At 34.6% G+C, this 16,975-nt stretch overlaps 1 protein-coding gene across 38 annotated transcripts in view; it reads left to right on the forward strand.

Annotated features, from left to right (window-relative positions):
• Positions 1 to 16,975, forward strand: part of APC (APC regulator of WNT signaling pathway) — a 157,105-nt gene that overhangs the window by 78,137 nt on the left and 61,993 nt on the right. For all 38 annotated transcript variants that reach the window (XM_058277067.2, XM_058277101.2, XM_071209434.1 and 35 more), the window contains 2 exons: positions 11,431 to 11,515; positions 12,583 to 12,784. In XM_058277067.2, coding sequence (XP_058133050.1) covers positions 11,431 to 11,515; positions 12,583 to 12,784 — 287 coding nt within the window. The remainder of the gene's footprint in view (positions 1 to 11,430; positions 11,516 to 12,582; positions 12,785 to 16,975) is intronic.

The following is a 16,975-nucleotide window of genomic DNA, read 5'->3' on the forward strand; positions in this document are numbered from 1 at the left end:
TTTAAAGCTGTATAGAGTGAGAAGGTAAGAGCTATTATGTTTTCAGTGTTAAGCCAGGAAAGGACACACTCAAGAACTGGGACAGACCACATGTGAATTTAACATAAACAACAATCGAGCCCCAACCCATTTCAGTTCCTGATTGGACTGAGAAGATTTAACCTCAACCGTAGAAAGGGCAAACTTTCTCCAATAGAAAATATGCCATCTGAAGTCTCTCGGTCTTATGTAAACAATAATTAGCATACAGTCAAGTTAAAAGAAATGCAAAGAAACAGAAACATGACTGAAATTCAAGAGAACAAGTAGACAATAGTAGCAGACATATAGATGATCCAGATGTTGCAATTAGAAGTCAAGGATTTTAACCTAAGTATTATAGGTATCTTAAGGAAAACAGAGAACATTATGCAAAATGTATGAAACAAGGTAAAATTTCAACAATTGGAGTCAATAATCAAAAATATAATCTAATAGACATTCTAGAACGGAAATATATATCTGATATTAACTCATTGGATGGACTTGCCAGCAGGTTGAACACAATAAAAGACAGAAATTGTGAACTTGAAGAAAGATCAATAGAAAATATCCAAACTGTAGCATAGTGAAAGGAAAAATGGAAACAAAAAAGAACAGCACATGAGTATTAGTGGGACACAGGCAAATACTATATGCCTGTTCATTTTTTTAATAACTGAAATCTCAAAAAGAGGGGGAGAGGAGCAGGTGTAGCTCAGTGGCTGAGTGCCTGCTTACATGTTTGAGGTCCTAGGTTCAATCCCTAGTACCTCCTTAAAAAAGGAAGAAGAAAAAAGGAGGGAAAGGAATGGCTATATTATTGTCAAACAAAATAGACGTTAAGTCATAAAAGATTACAAGTACAAAGAATGATATAATATTATTGATAAAATGTTCAATCCAGCAAGAAAGTATTATTATAAACATATACGTACCTCACAACAGAACCCCAAATACATGAAGCAAAAACTGACAGAATTGAAGGGAGAAGTAGCTAGTTCTACAATAATATCATCATCTCAGTTGATACAGAAAAGGCATTTGACAAAGTTCAGCATCCTTTTGTGATAAAAAACACTTAGAAAAATTAGGAATAAAAGGGCACTTTCTCAACATGATAAAGAGCATTTATGAAAACCTATCAGTAAATACCATATAAATGATGAAAGATTGAAAGTTTTCCCCCTAAGATTAGGAACAAGACAAGGATGCCTGCTGTCACCACTTGTTCAATATTTTACTGGGAGTTCCAGTACAAATGGAAAAAGAAATAAAAGTTACCCAGATTGGAAAGGAAGAAGTTAAATTATTTCGTATTTGCAGATGGCATGATACTGTATATAGAAAGTGCAAAACAATCTACAAAAAAGCTACTAGAACTAAAAGGCGAATTGGGCAATGTTGTAGGATACAAGATAAGCACAGAGAAGTCAGTTGGGTTTTTATACACCACTAATGAACAATCTGAAAAGGAAATGAAGAAAACTGGTTTCATTAGCAGTCGCTTCTAAAAGGATTAAAGTTCCTAGGAATAAATTTAACCAAGGCGTTCAGAGACTTGTACACTGAAACTACAAAACATTGCTGAGAGAAATTGAAGACCTAAATAAATAGACATCCCATGTTTGTGGATTGGAAGACTTAATATTAAGATGTCAATACTGAATGAAATAAGCCAGGCACAAAAGAACAAATATTGTTTGAGCTCATTAATACGAAATAGTTAGAATAAGCAAATTCATTGTCAGAAACTAGAATTCAGTTACTAGGGTTAGGAAATGGAGAGTTAATGCTTAATTGGTACAGAATTTCTGTTTGGGGTAATGAAAAAGTTTTGGTGATAGTCAGCAGTAATGTAACACAACATTGTAAATGTAATTAAGAGCACACAATTATATACTTGAATGCGATTAAAAGAGGAAATTGTAGGTTGTATATATGTTACTAGAATAATTATTTTTTAAAAATATGGAACTGTACAAGACAGTGAAACCTAATGTAAACTATAGATTATAGTTAATTGTACAATTATAATAATACTCTTTCATCATTTGTAATAGAGGCACCACACAAATGCAGAATGTTAGCAATAGAGTGGTATATGGAAACTCTGTATTTTCTGCATGATTTTTCTATAAAACTACAACTTCTCTAATTTTAAAAAAATGAAGTTTTTAAAAAGTTAACACAGTCTAAAGCAATTATAAATTCAGTGCAATCTTTATCAAAATTCCAGCAGCCTTTTTTTTTTTTTCCAGAAATGAAAAGACTGATCCCAAATTTACATGGAATTACAAAGGGCCCCAAATAGCCAAAACAAGCTTGTAAAAAAACAAAATTGGAGAATTCATATGTCTGTATTTCAAAACTCACTACAAAGCTACAGTAATTAAAACAGTGTGGTATTGGCATAACAATAAACATATAGACCAATGGACTCGAATTGCCAGTCCAGAGGTAATCCACTTATCTGCGACCAGTTGAGTTTTGACAAGCGTGCCAAGTCCATTCAATAGGAAAATAAGAGTGTCTTCAACACCTGGTGCTAGGAAACTAGAAATCCACATAACTGTCACTATATATAAAAATTAATACAAAATGGATAACAACCTAATACAGAAGCTGTTATACTCTTACAAGAAAACATTAGGAAATATCTTCAGGACCTTGTAGTAGGTAATGGAGTTTTAGGTTTTACATCAGAAGCACAAGCAACAAAAGAAAAAAGTAGATAAAATAGACCTCATAAAAATTAATAACTTTTATACAACACAATGAACTTATAAATGATGGACTATAGTTAATAGTACAGTTATAACTATATTCTTTCATGGATTGTAACAAGTACACCACTCTTATGCAAGATGCTAGTAATTGGATGGTGGGAACTCTGTATTTACTTAATTATTTGTTTGGAGGTACCAGGGATTGAACCCAGGACCTTGTACACGTGAAGTGCATACTCAGCCACTGAGCTCTGGAACTCTGTATTTTATGTATGATTTTTTCTGTAAAGCTATAACTTCTCTAATTAAAAAAAAATTAAAAGCTTTTGTGTATTGATGTCTAAGTCCCACCTCCCAAGAATCTGATTAAATAAGTGTAGGGAAGAAAGAAGAATCAGCATTAAAAAAAAAAAAAAAGGTCTTACTGGCAGTCATCCAGATGTGGAAAGTGTTAAGATGTATGGCTTTGTGAAAATGGATCTGGGGAAACCACTTCATCTCTGGTATATAGAATGTACTGCCATTACTACTCTTTCCCTTCATCAAGTAGTAGATTTACTGAGGGGATACTTGAATGTGGGTCATCTTACTGATCTAACGACCCAGAGGAAGGTATGGGAAAGTGAGGGGATGTGTGAGCCATATAGCATCTCCTGACTGATGAAGGTATGACCTCACCCTTCTCCCCTTCTCAAGCATCCCTTCCCGTAACTCACTGGAAGCACACTGAGCTTTGGCTACTAAAATGTTGAATGCTGCCTGCCCTGAGTACATCTAGTTTGGAGAAAAAAGTACAGACCAAGATGTTTTCCCAGTACTTGCAAAAGCCTCTGGCAAATAGTCACCTTTGTTCCTCAACCGTATATAATCTGCGGGGTGGTTGCTATAGGTGCAAATATACTGGCGTGAACTAGTTGCTATCTCTCTGTGGCGATATAGTTGTAACTTTCTGTAAGTGACCCTAATAAATGCTTTGGGACTGATTTTTAAAAATAAAAGTTTTTGTGCATCAAAGGACATTATCAAAGAAATGAAAAGAACCACCTACAGAATGGGAGAAAATATTTGGAAACTGTATCTGGTAATGATTTAATGTCTAGAATATTTAAAGAAATCCTACAAATCAACAACAAATACACAAATGACCCAATTAAAAGTGGGCCAAGAATTTTATTAGACATTTCTCCAAGGAAGCTACTCAAATGTCCAATAAATATATGAAAAGATGCTCAATATCATTTGTCATTAGAGAAATGCAAATTAAAACCACAATGAGATGCCATTTCGTACCAACTAGAATGTCTACTATTTAAAAAATGAAAAATAAAAAGTATTGGAAGGATGTAGAGAAATAGAAATACTTGTTCATTGGTGGTAATTTAAAATGGTGCAGCCACTGTGAAAAAGTTCAGCACTTTCTAAGAAAGTTGAGTGTAGAATACTTATTACCCAGTAATTCCACTTCTAGGTATATACCCAAAAGAACTGAAAGCAGAGAACCGAACAGATATGTGCCCACTGATCTTTATAGTGACAAGTGGCATTATTCACAACTGCCAAAAGATGGCAGAAACTCAAATGTCCATTAACCAAGGAATGAATAAATAAAATGTGGTTTATGCATATAATGGAACATTATTCAGCCGTAAAAAGGAATGACGTTCTGGTACATGTGATAACATGGGTAAACCTCAAAGATAACATGTTGAGTGAAATAAGTCAGACACAAAAGTACAAATATTTATTTTATAAGAAAATAATTTATAAATAATATAAAATTATTTATTTTATATGAAATACTTAGAATAAGCAAATTCATACATAGAAAACAGAATACTCATTACCAGGGGTGGGGAGGAGGGAAGAATGCGGAGATATTGCAAAATCAGTATGAGTTTTGGTTTGGAATAATGAAAATTGTCTAGAAATAGTGATGAAAGTTAAACAGTATGGTCAGTGTATTTACTGTCAAAGAATTGTCCACTTAATGGTTAAAGTGATTTTTATGTTAATGTATATTTTACCACAATTAAAAACAAATTTCTTTTAAAAGGGGTTAGTGGAAGAGAGGGAGATAAAAGCAATAGCTGAAGAGATTCTGGCTGAAAAATAATGTATCCTACTTGATGCAAAGTTCTTAAGACAGTGTGGTGATTAGACTAATAGAACAGAGTCCAGAAATATACTCCCACATATAGTCACCTGATTAATGCTAAGGCCTTTCTGCAAATTCATGGAGGAAAAAGTGGTCTATTCAACAAATTATCCGGGGGCAATTGGATATCTGTATAAAAAAAAGAACCCAGATGCCTACCTTGAATCATATACAAAAATTAATTTGAGTTGGATTTATAGACCTAAATGTGAAAGACAAATAGAATTTATGGAAGAAAACATAGGGAAGAGTTTCATGTTTTGGAGTTAGATGAAGATTTCTTAAACAGAATACCACAAGCACTAACCATAAAAGGGAAAATTTTTGATAAATTGAACTTCACTGAAACTAAGAACTTTTTCATCAAAAGACTCCTTTATGCTTCCAGGAGAAAAACATAGGAGCATATTTTGTGACCTTTGGGTGGCAAGATTTCTTAGGAGCAAAAAAAACCAAACAAACAAACTGATAATAAAAGAAAATATTGATAAAATAGACTTCATCAAAATTAAAGTCCATGTTTGTCAAAAAAGACTTCATTAAGAAAATGAGGGAAACGGACTTTGGCCCAGTGATTAGGGCGTCCGTCTACCACATGGGAGGCCTGCGGTTCAAGCCCCGGGCCTCCTTGACCCGCGTGGAGCTGGCCCATGCGCAGTGCTGATGCGTGCAAGGAGTGCCGTGCCACACAGGGGTGTCCCCCGCGTAGGGGAGCCCCATGTGCAAGGAGTGCACCCGTAAGGAGAGCCGCCCAGCGCGAAGGAGGGAGCAGCCTGCCGAGGAATGGCGCCGCCCACACTTCCCGTGCCGCTGATGACAACAGAAGCAGACAAAGAAACAAGACGCAACAAAAAGACACAGAAAACAGACAACCAGTGGAGGGGAGGGGAATTAAATAAATAAAAATAAATCTTTAAAAAAAAAAAAAAATGAAAAAGCCAACAATAAACTGGGAGAAAATATTTGCAAACTTATATCTGATGAAGAATTTTATTCAAAATATATAAAAAATTCCTTTAAAGCAGTAACTGACAATCCAATTAAAAATATATGGGTCCAAGGAAGTGCCTGTGGCTCAATCAGTTGGGCTCTTATCTACCATATGGGAGGCCCTGGGTTCACATCCCAGGGCTGCCTTATGAAGGTAGGCTCATTCACATGCCGCAGAGCGCCGCCCGGCGGGCAAGCGCCAAGGACAGCCAACTCAGCAATGTGACGCAACAAAAAAAAAAGGGAGGGGGAGACAAGCAAAAACACAGAAGAGTGCACAGTGAATAGGCACACAGAGCAGACAGCAAGCAAAGCCGCAACGTGGGAGGGGAAATAAAAATAAATACAGATACAGAAGAACGCACAGCAAATGGACAGAGAGAGCAGACAGCACGCAAAAATCCACAAGGTGGGGGGATAAAAAAATATATAGATATATGGCTCCAAGACTAAGAATTTACAAAGGAAGATAAATGGCCAATAAGTGCATGAAAAAGTGTTCCACCTCATTAATTGTGAGGAAAATGCAAATATTTCACTCCTAGTTAAATGACTAAAATTTGAACTGCAAAATGGTAGTAAGAATGAGGAACACTGGAACAATTATACATTGCTAGTAGGAATTTAAAATGGTACAACCGCTCTGGAAAACCAGTCATCATTTTCTTTTAAAGTTAAACCCTGTGACTTGACAGTTCAACTCCCAAATAGGTACTCAGTAGAACTCAGTGCATATGTCCACTGAAAATATATAGAAGAATTTCAGAGTAGCTTCTTTCATAATAGCCCCAAAACTGAAAACAACCCAAATGCCTATTGAGAGGAGAAAGGATAAATAGTATATTCATATAGTGGGCCACTACACAGCATCACAGCATTGAAAAATAATGAATGGATACATGCAACAGCATGGATAAATCTCACAGATAGTATGTTAAACAAAAATATGTGAGCCACAAATACTACACAGTATGGTTCCATTTACCTGAAGTTTAAGAGCATGCCAATTTATAGTTAAAAAGTAGAGGTGGGGGAGTGAATGTAGCTCAACCACTTATAAGGAACCAGGTTTCATTGCCAGTACCTCCTAAAAAACAAACAAAAAAAACATCTCTCATTGGAGAGCAGATGTTGCTCAGTGGTTAGGTACCTACTTCATGTGTATGAGGTTCTGCATTCAATCCCTGGTACCTCCTAAAAAAAATAAAAATAAAATAAGCAATAAATATAGAAAAAGATTAATTTAGTAAAATTTGAGTCCTCAGATGATGTAAAAAATTTTTTTTAAAAACAATAGTAGTTACCTCTGGGTAGTGAATACTGATGGTTAAGGGACATGAAGGAATCTTTTTTGGTGCTGGAAATGTTCTGTATCTTCACCAGGGTGATGATTAGATGTGTATAAAAATTCACTGAATACATACGATTAGTGCACTTAATGTACGTTGTACCTCATACAAAAATCATTTGTGGTTACTTTGCATTATGGAATAGCTATAAGTTACTCACAGCAAAGTAATGAGTAATGTGGGTCATACTGTGTTTTAGTTTCCTGGCTGCTAAAAATATAATGCAATACGTTGGCTTAAACAAGAATTTTATTGGCTTACAGTTTTGAGGCTAGGAGAAGTCCAAAAGCAAGGTGTCATCAAAGCAGTGCTTTCTCCCAGAATACTGTGAGACTTTCTGGGGCTGGCTACGGCCATCCTTGGCCCTTCTGTCACATGACCAGTACACATGATGGCCACTCGTGTCTCAGACCTCTGTGTTCTGTTGACTTCCAGCTTCTTCCCATGGCTTTCCTTCTGTGTCTGAATTTCATTCTGCTTATAAAGGACTCCGGTAATAGGATTAAGTCCCATTCTGATTCATTTGGCCACACGTGGACTGGAGTAACCTCATCAAAAGATCCTCTTTACAATAGGTTCACATCCACAGAAATGAATTAAGTTTAAGAACATGTTTTTCTGGAGTAATAGCTCTGAGCCAACTCAATATACTCGATGATGTTACCTTGAGGCAAAATAACTGGATGTGACCGTAAATGAATGTTTCCGGTTTTTCTGGTGGGATCCATAACTCAAAGAATTTACAAAAAAAATTTATGGAAACCATTGCAATCAATTAGTATCTTTCCAAGTTAGTGACTTTGAGAGTTTTTAAAATTTCTTAAAAATCTTAAATTTTAATAATTTTGTTTTCTTTTATGGTTACAGCTCTTATCAATAGATTTCTAACTTATATGTATAGAAAGTTTTTAAAAAACAATTTTTTATTAAAAGTTGTACATATTTACTATTTTTTAAAATTAGGAAATTTGGACAAGCAAGATGAGCGATAATATCACCCGTTTAAAACAAATCTTGGGAAGCAGACTTGGCCCAATGGATAGGGCGTCCGCCTGCCACATGGGAGGTCCGCGGTTCAAACCCCAGGCCTCCTTGACCCGTGTGGAGCTGGCCCCTACACAGTGCTGATGCACGCAAGGAGTGCCCTGCCACGCAGGGGTGTTCCCCGCGTAGGGGAGCCCCACGCGCAAGGAGTGCACCCCGTAAGGAGAGCCGCCCAGTGCCAAAGGAAGTGCAGCCTGCCCAAGGATGGTGCCACACACACAGAGAGCTGACACAACAAGATGACACAACAAAAAGAAACATAGATTCCTGGTGCCACTGATAAGGATAGAAGTGGTCACAGAAGAACACACAGCGAATGGACACAGAGAGCAGACAACTGGGGGGGTGGGATAAGGGGAGAAAATAAATTTTAAAAATAAATCTAATAATATCTCCTGGGATTAATCTTTGACAACAGTTTAATATATGTATTTTTCTCTTTTTGCATATTCTGTACAAGCATGTTAATAAGATCTTATTTTGAAGCTTGCTTTTTTAAAAAACTTAATGTAGTATCATCTTTTCGTGTTATTAAATATTTTACAATAATTTTATAGCTGCATAGTAGTCCATTGCATGACTATTGTCTTGGTTCATTTAATCAGTACCTTATTGCTGGACATCCACATTTACATGGACTTTTTATTTTTTGGTGTTATTTTCATTTTTCTTTGTTTATTATTGTTTTAAAAAACCATTAATGTGCTATTAGTTTTTAACAAATTAGGTATATGTCCTAATATATGCCAAGGGTTTTTTACTGTAATTTTAAATGTTTTTATGCCTTTTCTAAAAGCAATAAAAATTTTTTGTAATACAAATTGTTTAAAAATTAAGAAACAAAATACAAACAAGAAAGTAGCTTGTAATTCCAACCTCCATAGCTTAGCATCATGATGATTCTGTTTTCAGCATCATCATTACCAAGGAATTTGTACAAAATGCATATTTTCAGCCCCCACCCCAGACTTATTAAATAAGGAGTCTATGGTTTAACAAGCACTTCAGGTGACCCTGATGCATTTTAAAATGTAAGAACAGCTGTGGTTTTGGAGAAGAATCTTGTATGGAGATCTGATCAGAGCTGTGCTTTTAAACCAGGGGTTCTTAACAAGGGGTCTGTCAGCTTGAATTGAAATTGAAATTTAAAAAATCATTATTCTTGTGGGGATGTATTGATGTGGGTGTAATGTATTTATTAAATAATACACAGTATAGGGTGGACTTAGTAAGGGGTCTGTGATTTTCACCTGTCAAAGGGGTTCATGGAACAAAAAAAGGTTAAGAACTGCTGTTTTAAAGGGTTGCTCTGACAGCTTTGTACAAGGTAGACCATGTAGGAGATTATTTAATACTTTAGTTGGGGTTCATAAGAATTTGAACAAGGATAACAGCAGTAATAATATTTTTAAAGTGGCTGTAAGATGGAGGGGAAGGGGAGAGAAATAAATGAAAAATAAATCTTTTAAAAAAATAAAAATAAAGTGGCTGTAAGAGAGATAATAGAAGTGGAATCAACAGGATTTAATAACTGATTGTAGATGTTAAAGGGGGGCTGTGCTAAGGATAACTCCATAAATTTGAGCCTGAAGGAGAAAGAGAAAGTGAATGCCATTTAACTGAGAGAATACAAAACAAATAACAGGTTTTAGTGGCATAAAATAATTCAGTTCTTGACGTTTTGGTATGAAATGCATGTCATCCAAATGTAAAGCATCTGTTGGTCGATTGGGAAAGTACATCTGAAGTTTGGTTAGCATTAGAGAAGTTAGTTGTTCGATAATTGGTAGTTGTTGAATTGTGAGAGTGGGAGTCTAAGAAGTCAGGATAAAATTAAATGATTATTCAAAGACTATGAAAAATAGCAGTGGGTAAAAGAATTTGATCATGAAATATTGCAGGTAGCCTACAGTGATGGTTCTCAAACTTTATGGAAGAGAGGTGCCCTGAAGTTTATAATGGTCATTTTGAGGATATTCTACTTTCATCAAGGGAGGCATCCCTATGCAAATTTGTTTCCTATTGCACATATATAATATACTCTGGACATAATATTCTAACTGTGAATACCGGTCATCTTCATGTTCCCCCATCTACTTATCCAAGTCTCCAATATTGCCTTTTTATTTGAAGTCCAGATCCTAAGATCACAGACTATTTCTTGCTATTAAAGTAGGGATTCTTTTTTTTTTTTTTTTTAATGCTTATAACATTCCTTGACTGTCAAGCTTAACCAGTGATGTTTTCTTTGCTGCATTTACTCACTTTCTGACAGATTTCCTTTTAAATCCATTTATGTATCATTTTTCAAAGAGGAGAAAACTGTACATAGTGATAAAGTTGTCAATGTTCAAGTATGCAATCTTGCATTTAGAAATCTAACTGGACAAATTAAGGACTATGCTGGGAACTACAATTAAATGCCTCAGAATGTGGATACAAATATAAATTATTATTAAAGAATATGTAGTAGAAACCAAAGCTCACCAAACTGGTAGAAACCTGAGTTAAGTTCTAACATTGTTTGAGAAAAGCTTTTATCCAAAGAAGGATTTAGATGAAAAGTGAAATAATGAAGTCAGCAGGCAGTGAACATATGGTCATTTGGATATCTGCTGAATGTAAATCATTACATTAGTGGAATATACTTAAATTTGGTATAAATGTTTGACTATTAATTTTTTAAAATACAATAGCAGATTATAATGTGTTAATTTGTTTAGTGTTTTTCATGGCTGTGTTGAGGCAAGCTTAAGAGATACAGATTCTCCTTTTAGCACATAACTAGCTTCTGTGGCCTGGGCAAGTCTGTGAGTCTTCTGTTTATCTGAAAAATGGAAATAATCGACCTGTTACATTGTTTTAAACGTTAAAGATATTGTAAATTAAGTATACCATATAGAATCTAGCACTGAGACTCCCTATAATAATTATTGTATCAAAATATCACTGTTGTTGGTATGATTTCTTATTTATAATTAAAAATAAATAATATGCAGAATGCAAAGCCTAGAAAATGTTTTCAGATTGATCTGAAAGACACCCCCCCCATGCCAACATACCTAAATGTCAAAATAGAATGATGTCTTCAATAAATTTTTTGAAATTTTGTCATGTTTAATATATTGTGTTCTTTTTTTTACAGGAAGTACTTAAACAGCTACAAGGAAGTATTGAAGATGAAGCTATGGCATCTTCTGGACAGATTGATTTATTAGAGCGTCTTAAAGGTAGGTTTTTTAAAAGTGGTTTAAGTAATTGTTTTTGCTCAAATTTATGAAATTTAGGTGAGTAGAACCAAGTACAGCTTCTGATTTGGGCCTTACTATCAATTTTCTTGGTATATCAGCCTTACCCAATAGGATGTAATTGTTAAAGTACAAATAAGTAAAAAGTTTGTCATTTCTTCACATGGACACTTAATTGGCTTTGAATAAACTATTTTAGATCCTTCCTTGATAAATTTCGCTCTTTTTAAAGCTCATTGCTATTCTGCCAACCACTAAATAGACCTTATTAACATTATATGCCACAAGGGGGCATATATGTCACATTTGAGTAAGTAGTGTCCTCTCCTGATCCATCCTGGATAGAAATATTTTATCTTCTCACTTATAGAAACTCATAAGCTTAAAAATTCCAATGTCCAAACAGGGAAAGGGCTTAATAATTGAAGCGAGGCAGAAAAACTTCCTTTTGGTTCCAAAATATTATTATATAGAGGAAGATTTCCTCCCTAACTCAAGCTGACTTTGGAGTGAAAATTTATCCATTCTGATTCTAAATAATTATTTATTCATTCATGTTTATTTGTGGCTTCCTCTGTTAGAAATTCAGAGTTGTAGACTTCTGAACCAAAAAGTGTACTCTTTTATAGAGTCTGTGTTCCACTACTTGATATCCTGTCTTTTTACAAGCAATCAGAGAGCCAGCTTCCCTGGGGCTCAGCCTCTTTCTGATTTTTTTGAGGCCTTACTTGCTTAGAACTCTCACCTACCTTTACATTTACCTAGAAACAGAGGTCATTGTATTTCTCTTAGCATCAACATTTGTGATAAGGATGTCTTCTGTTCTCTCATAAATTTACTGTTCACTATCTGTCATAATTTAGTACTCCTCAGACTTTTATGTATTTTATCTAAATTATGTATTTTTCTATTAAATATAAGATCAGTTAAAAATTGAGATGTAAAATAGAAGCCTAAGTCTTTACTTTTAAAGCAATATAATAGTATGAAGAATATTTTAGACTACTGAAAACAATTTTATATAAAACCTTTTCCCTATTTTATTTAAGAACTTAACTTGGATAGCAGTAGTTTCCCTGGAGTAAAACTGCGGTCAAAAATGTCCCTCCGTTCTTATGGAAGCCGGGAAGGATCTGTATCAAGTCGTTCGGGAGAATGCAGTCCTGTTCCTATGGGTTCATTTCCAAGAAGAGGGTTTGCAAATGGAAGCAGAGAAAGTACCGGATATTTAGAAGAACTTGAGAAAGAGAGGTAACATGTTCATTATATACTAAACAAGCTGGTTTTACTGCAAATATTAGTCCAAATCACAAATGTAGCTATAAATAGCAAGGCATACTTATGACAGGTATTTCTTTTTTTTCAGTCTTAACAATATTTGTTCCATTTTGTTTATTTCTTGCCAGTCTCCCAAAAGTCTTTAATTTTAAATCCATGAAAAACTTGTTTCTCTGTTCAAAGACTAAAATGCAATGATTTTGCTGTGTTTTATTATGTAATCCCACGCTCTTTAAGATAGTATTTTGAGTTTTACTTCAAGTGGAGAATAAATTTCTTCCTAAAATATTTGTGGTTAATCTTTCTTATGTCACTATAGAAAAGAGGGTTTGATTTTTTCCCTCCAAAAATGTTGTCCAGCTTTTTCTAATTCAAGCATTATTACACAATGTAGAAAAGTTGTAGTAGCAACATGGTGTAGTTCAATGGTTTTCAACCCTTGCAGATAGCCTCCATGGGTTAGCTTTAAAAAAAAAAAAGTACTGATTTCAGGCCCCTATCCACAAACTTTCTGATTAATTGGTCTCACATGAGGCCCAGGCATTGGTTGGTTGGTTCATTTTAAGTTCCCCAGTTAATTCTAAAGTGCACCTAAGATTGACAACCACCAAGTACAGATGATATAATTGGAAGAGCTCAGACTAAATTCTGGTTCATCTGTGTGAGAATATGAATGTCTCTAGGACCAAATATTCTAACTTCACTAAGGCTTTCTTAGTAAAGTTTCTTCATCTTGAAAGACAGTTATGCAAATGAGAGATAAAGTACATTAGCATTCAGTAGGGTACCTAACACAGTAGATATTCTATAAATAGTGTTATTATTTATTATTTGTAGAAATTTGGCAGGGAATTCTCAAGTTTATTGGTCAGCTAAATTGCCACTGGCAAAAAAAATGGGGATTGTATTAAAATAAAACATCTCCTTGTTAATAGTTTCAGTGTTAACTTTTTTATTTAGTAAGCCTTATTCTTCTGTGGATAATAACTTGGAATAACCATGATTGTATGAGTTGTTTCTGCTCATTTATGGGTAAACAAAATCATTGCACAATAAATGCATACAAGGGATTGGATCAGGAATTTTAGTTTCCAATTCAAGTTGTGTAGTTTAATAAATTGAGTTATGGATTGACCATGAGGAGGCAAGAATGTTGATATTTGATCAACCAGCAGTCTCACTGGTCTTCAGTGCTGTCTTCCAGCTTGTTACATGTAGAGGGGAGTGGTAATTGCCTCAACAAATAAATATAATTCCTTAGAAACACAAACAAAAAGATAGCTATACATATAACTTTCTATGTTTCTACTGTCTGTTGATGTTACCATAACTCTTTTTTTCTAAAGAACATTAAGATCTGTTTTTCAGAATTTCTTTAATAGAATTGTGCAGAAACAATTAAATGAAATGAACTTTAAGAAAAAAGAAAAGAAGTATTGTTGAAAAAATTAACTCAAGTTTTTACTGAAGCGCATTTTGTGTCTCAGTCCCGAACTTCCCATCACTCCCAACCCATATATACCTTGTTTTAAATTTCATATTTTTCCTTCCTATTGTTTAATTTTTTAAATGTTAGATGTCATATTATTGTACATTGTAAAAACTAATCACACAGTCAAAAATTCATGATGAAAAGCATCAATATTCTACCCCATCCTTTCCTATTCCTATTCTTGATTCCTGTGAAATGGTTACTTTCAGATAAATATTAATTTATTGACTTCGGACATGTCTTACTAACTCACCACTTTTAAAGATGAATTTGTTAAATTCATTCACTTCCTCATGCAGTTTTCAATTCTCCCCTTCTAATTTTTGGAGAGTACACACACATATACAAATATACATATATACATACATATGTATATTGATTCTTATATTTATTCTTTTCATAAAATTAAATAGTATTCACTCTATTTCATGTTCTAGTCTGTGGCTTCTTCTTTTGAAGCTCCTCTGTATAAGATGTGGCAGCTCTATGTTTATTTTTGTTTTGTTGAAACTGATTATGGTTATATTAACCATATAACCATATGTAAGTTAATTATAGATGTTGTAAGTTAATTATAGATGTAAGTTAATTATAGATGTTGAAATCCAATAAGTGTCTTTGTTGTTATTCTGTAATTGTTGGTCACTGTGAAGCCAAGTAGTATGCCAGAATTACTTTTCCCTACTTGTTAATAGAATATCATACCCTCTGTTCTGCTTTTAAAGGAAGATGATCCTATTTGGACTTTCTTGTATAGTTGGGGTTTTTTTCTCCTAGAATTCCTAATGGCCTGTCTTTTATTTTGTTGAGAGCAAAAATCTATGATTTCAACCTAATACTAGGGTCTTCTAGCTTCATTTTCTCCTTAAGCCCATTAACTTTTTTTTTTTAAGATTTATTTTTTATTTATTTCTCTTCCTTCCGCCTCCTCCCCGCCCCCCCAGGTTGTCTGCTTTCTGTGTCCATTCACTGTGTGATCTTCTGTGTCTGCTTGCATTCTTGTCAGCGGCACCCAGAATCTGTGTCTCGTTTTGTTGCGTCATCTTGCTGCATCAGTTCTCCATGTGTGCAGTACCACTCCTGGGCAGGCTGCACTTTTTTCGCACAAGGCAGCTCTCCTTGCAGGGTGCACTCCTTGCACATGGGGGTCTCCTATGCAGGGACAGCCCTGCATGGCACAGCACTCCTTGCATGCATCAGCACTGAGCGTGGGCCAGCTCACCACACAAGTAAGGAGGCCTGGGTTTGAACCCTGGACCTCCCATGTGGTAGGCGGATGCTCTATCAGTTGAGCCAAATCCGCTTTCCCATATAAGTTTTATACCCATTGATTTATACCAGTAACACTCTTCTTTTATTGTGTATTTGTGTTTATATGATCAGAACAGTATCTTTGCTTTTTAAATAGATTGCTATTAAGAACATCATTGATTAGGTTGTTCTGGAAATACATAAAAAAATCATCTTCAAATTCCAAACTAAGAAAAAGTTTCTCTCCCTCAGAATAACTTCCTCTTATTACATGGTAACTTTATATTTCTTATTACTTTGTCTGTCTGCTCAGTAACTGAAAGGCACATCTTTTTTTTTTTTAACAAATCGATTTTATTGATACATGCTAATAAAGCATGCAGTTCATACAAAGTGTATAACCAGTGGTATTCGCTATAATCACATAGTTGTGCACTCATCACTTCAATCATCTTTAGAGCATTTTCATTATTTCAGTAATAATAATGATAAAAAAAACAAGAAAATTCTTCAGCTCTTGATCTCTGTATGCTTCCTCTGCTGTACAAAACTGCTATTTCTGGCTATTTCTTGCACAATTATTTATTAAGCAGTTTTATTGAGATGTATTCATATACCATTTGATCTATCCAAAGTATACAATCAATGGCTTTTAGTATAATCACAGTGTTGTGCATTCATCACCTCAGAAAAATTTTAGAGCAAATTCATTACTCCAAAAAGAAACTCCACATGCCTTAGGAGTCTTTCTCCAGCCCTACATAACCACTAATCTAACATCATCTTTATAAGTTGATTTATATTTACATTTTATATAAGTGGAATCATACAATTTGTAGTACTTTGTGTCTGCTTTCTTTCACTTAGCATAATGTGGATTTTTTTGTCTGATATTAACATCTTGTAATGTTAACATACATTTGTTAATTTCAAAGAAAAAAGTCTTACCTTTTCAGTTTTACCCATATTCATATTTCACATGCGGTTTTACTGTGCTCTACAGTTCTGTTAAAATTTTTAGCTTTCCTTTTAATAATATATATGATCTTAGACTTCCCTTTAAACCCCTTTCATTACCCACATAATAGTACTGCTAGTTACAGACATTATGTTGGGCTTTCACCTTTTCTATTCATTTCCACAGATTAGCACACATCCTTTATACCACTTATGCACAAGTTAACCCTCAGCTTTCCATTCTCTAACCACATTACTGTTTTCTGGTGACCTGTATTCAAGTTATTAACTCCATGAGATGGCACAATATATTTAGTTCATAGTAACGCAATCATACAATAGTTGTCCTTTTGTGTCTGGCTTGCTTCCCTTAACATAATGTCCAGGTCCATCCATGTTGTCATGTTTCATGACTTCATTTCTTCTTACTGCTGCATAATATTCCATCATGTGTATACAACACA

This window comes from Dasypus novemcinctus, chromosome 2, assembly GCF_030445035.2.
Source record: "Dasypus novemcinctus isolate mDasNov1 chromosome 2, mDasNov1.1.hap2, whole genome shotgun sequence".
Lineage (NCBI taxonomy): Eukaryota > Metazoa > Chordata > Mammalia > Cingulata > Dasypodidae > Dasypus > Dasypus novemcinctus.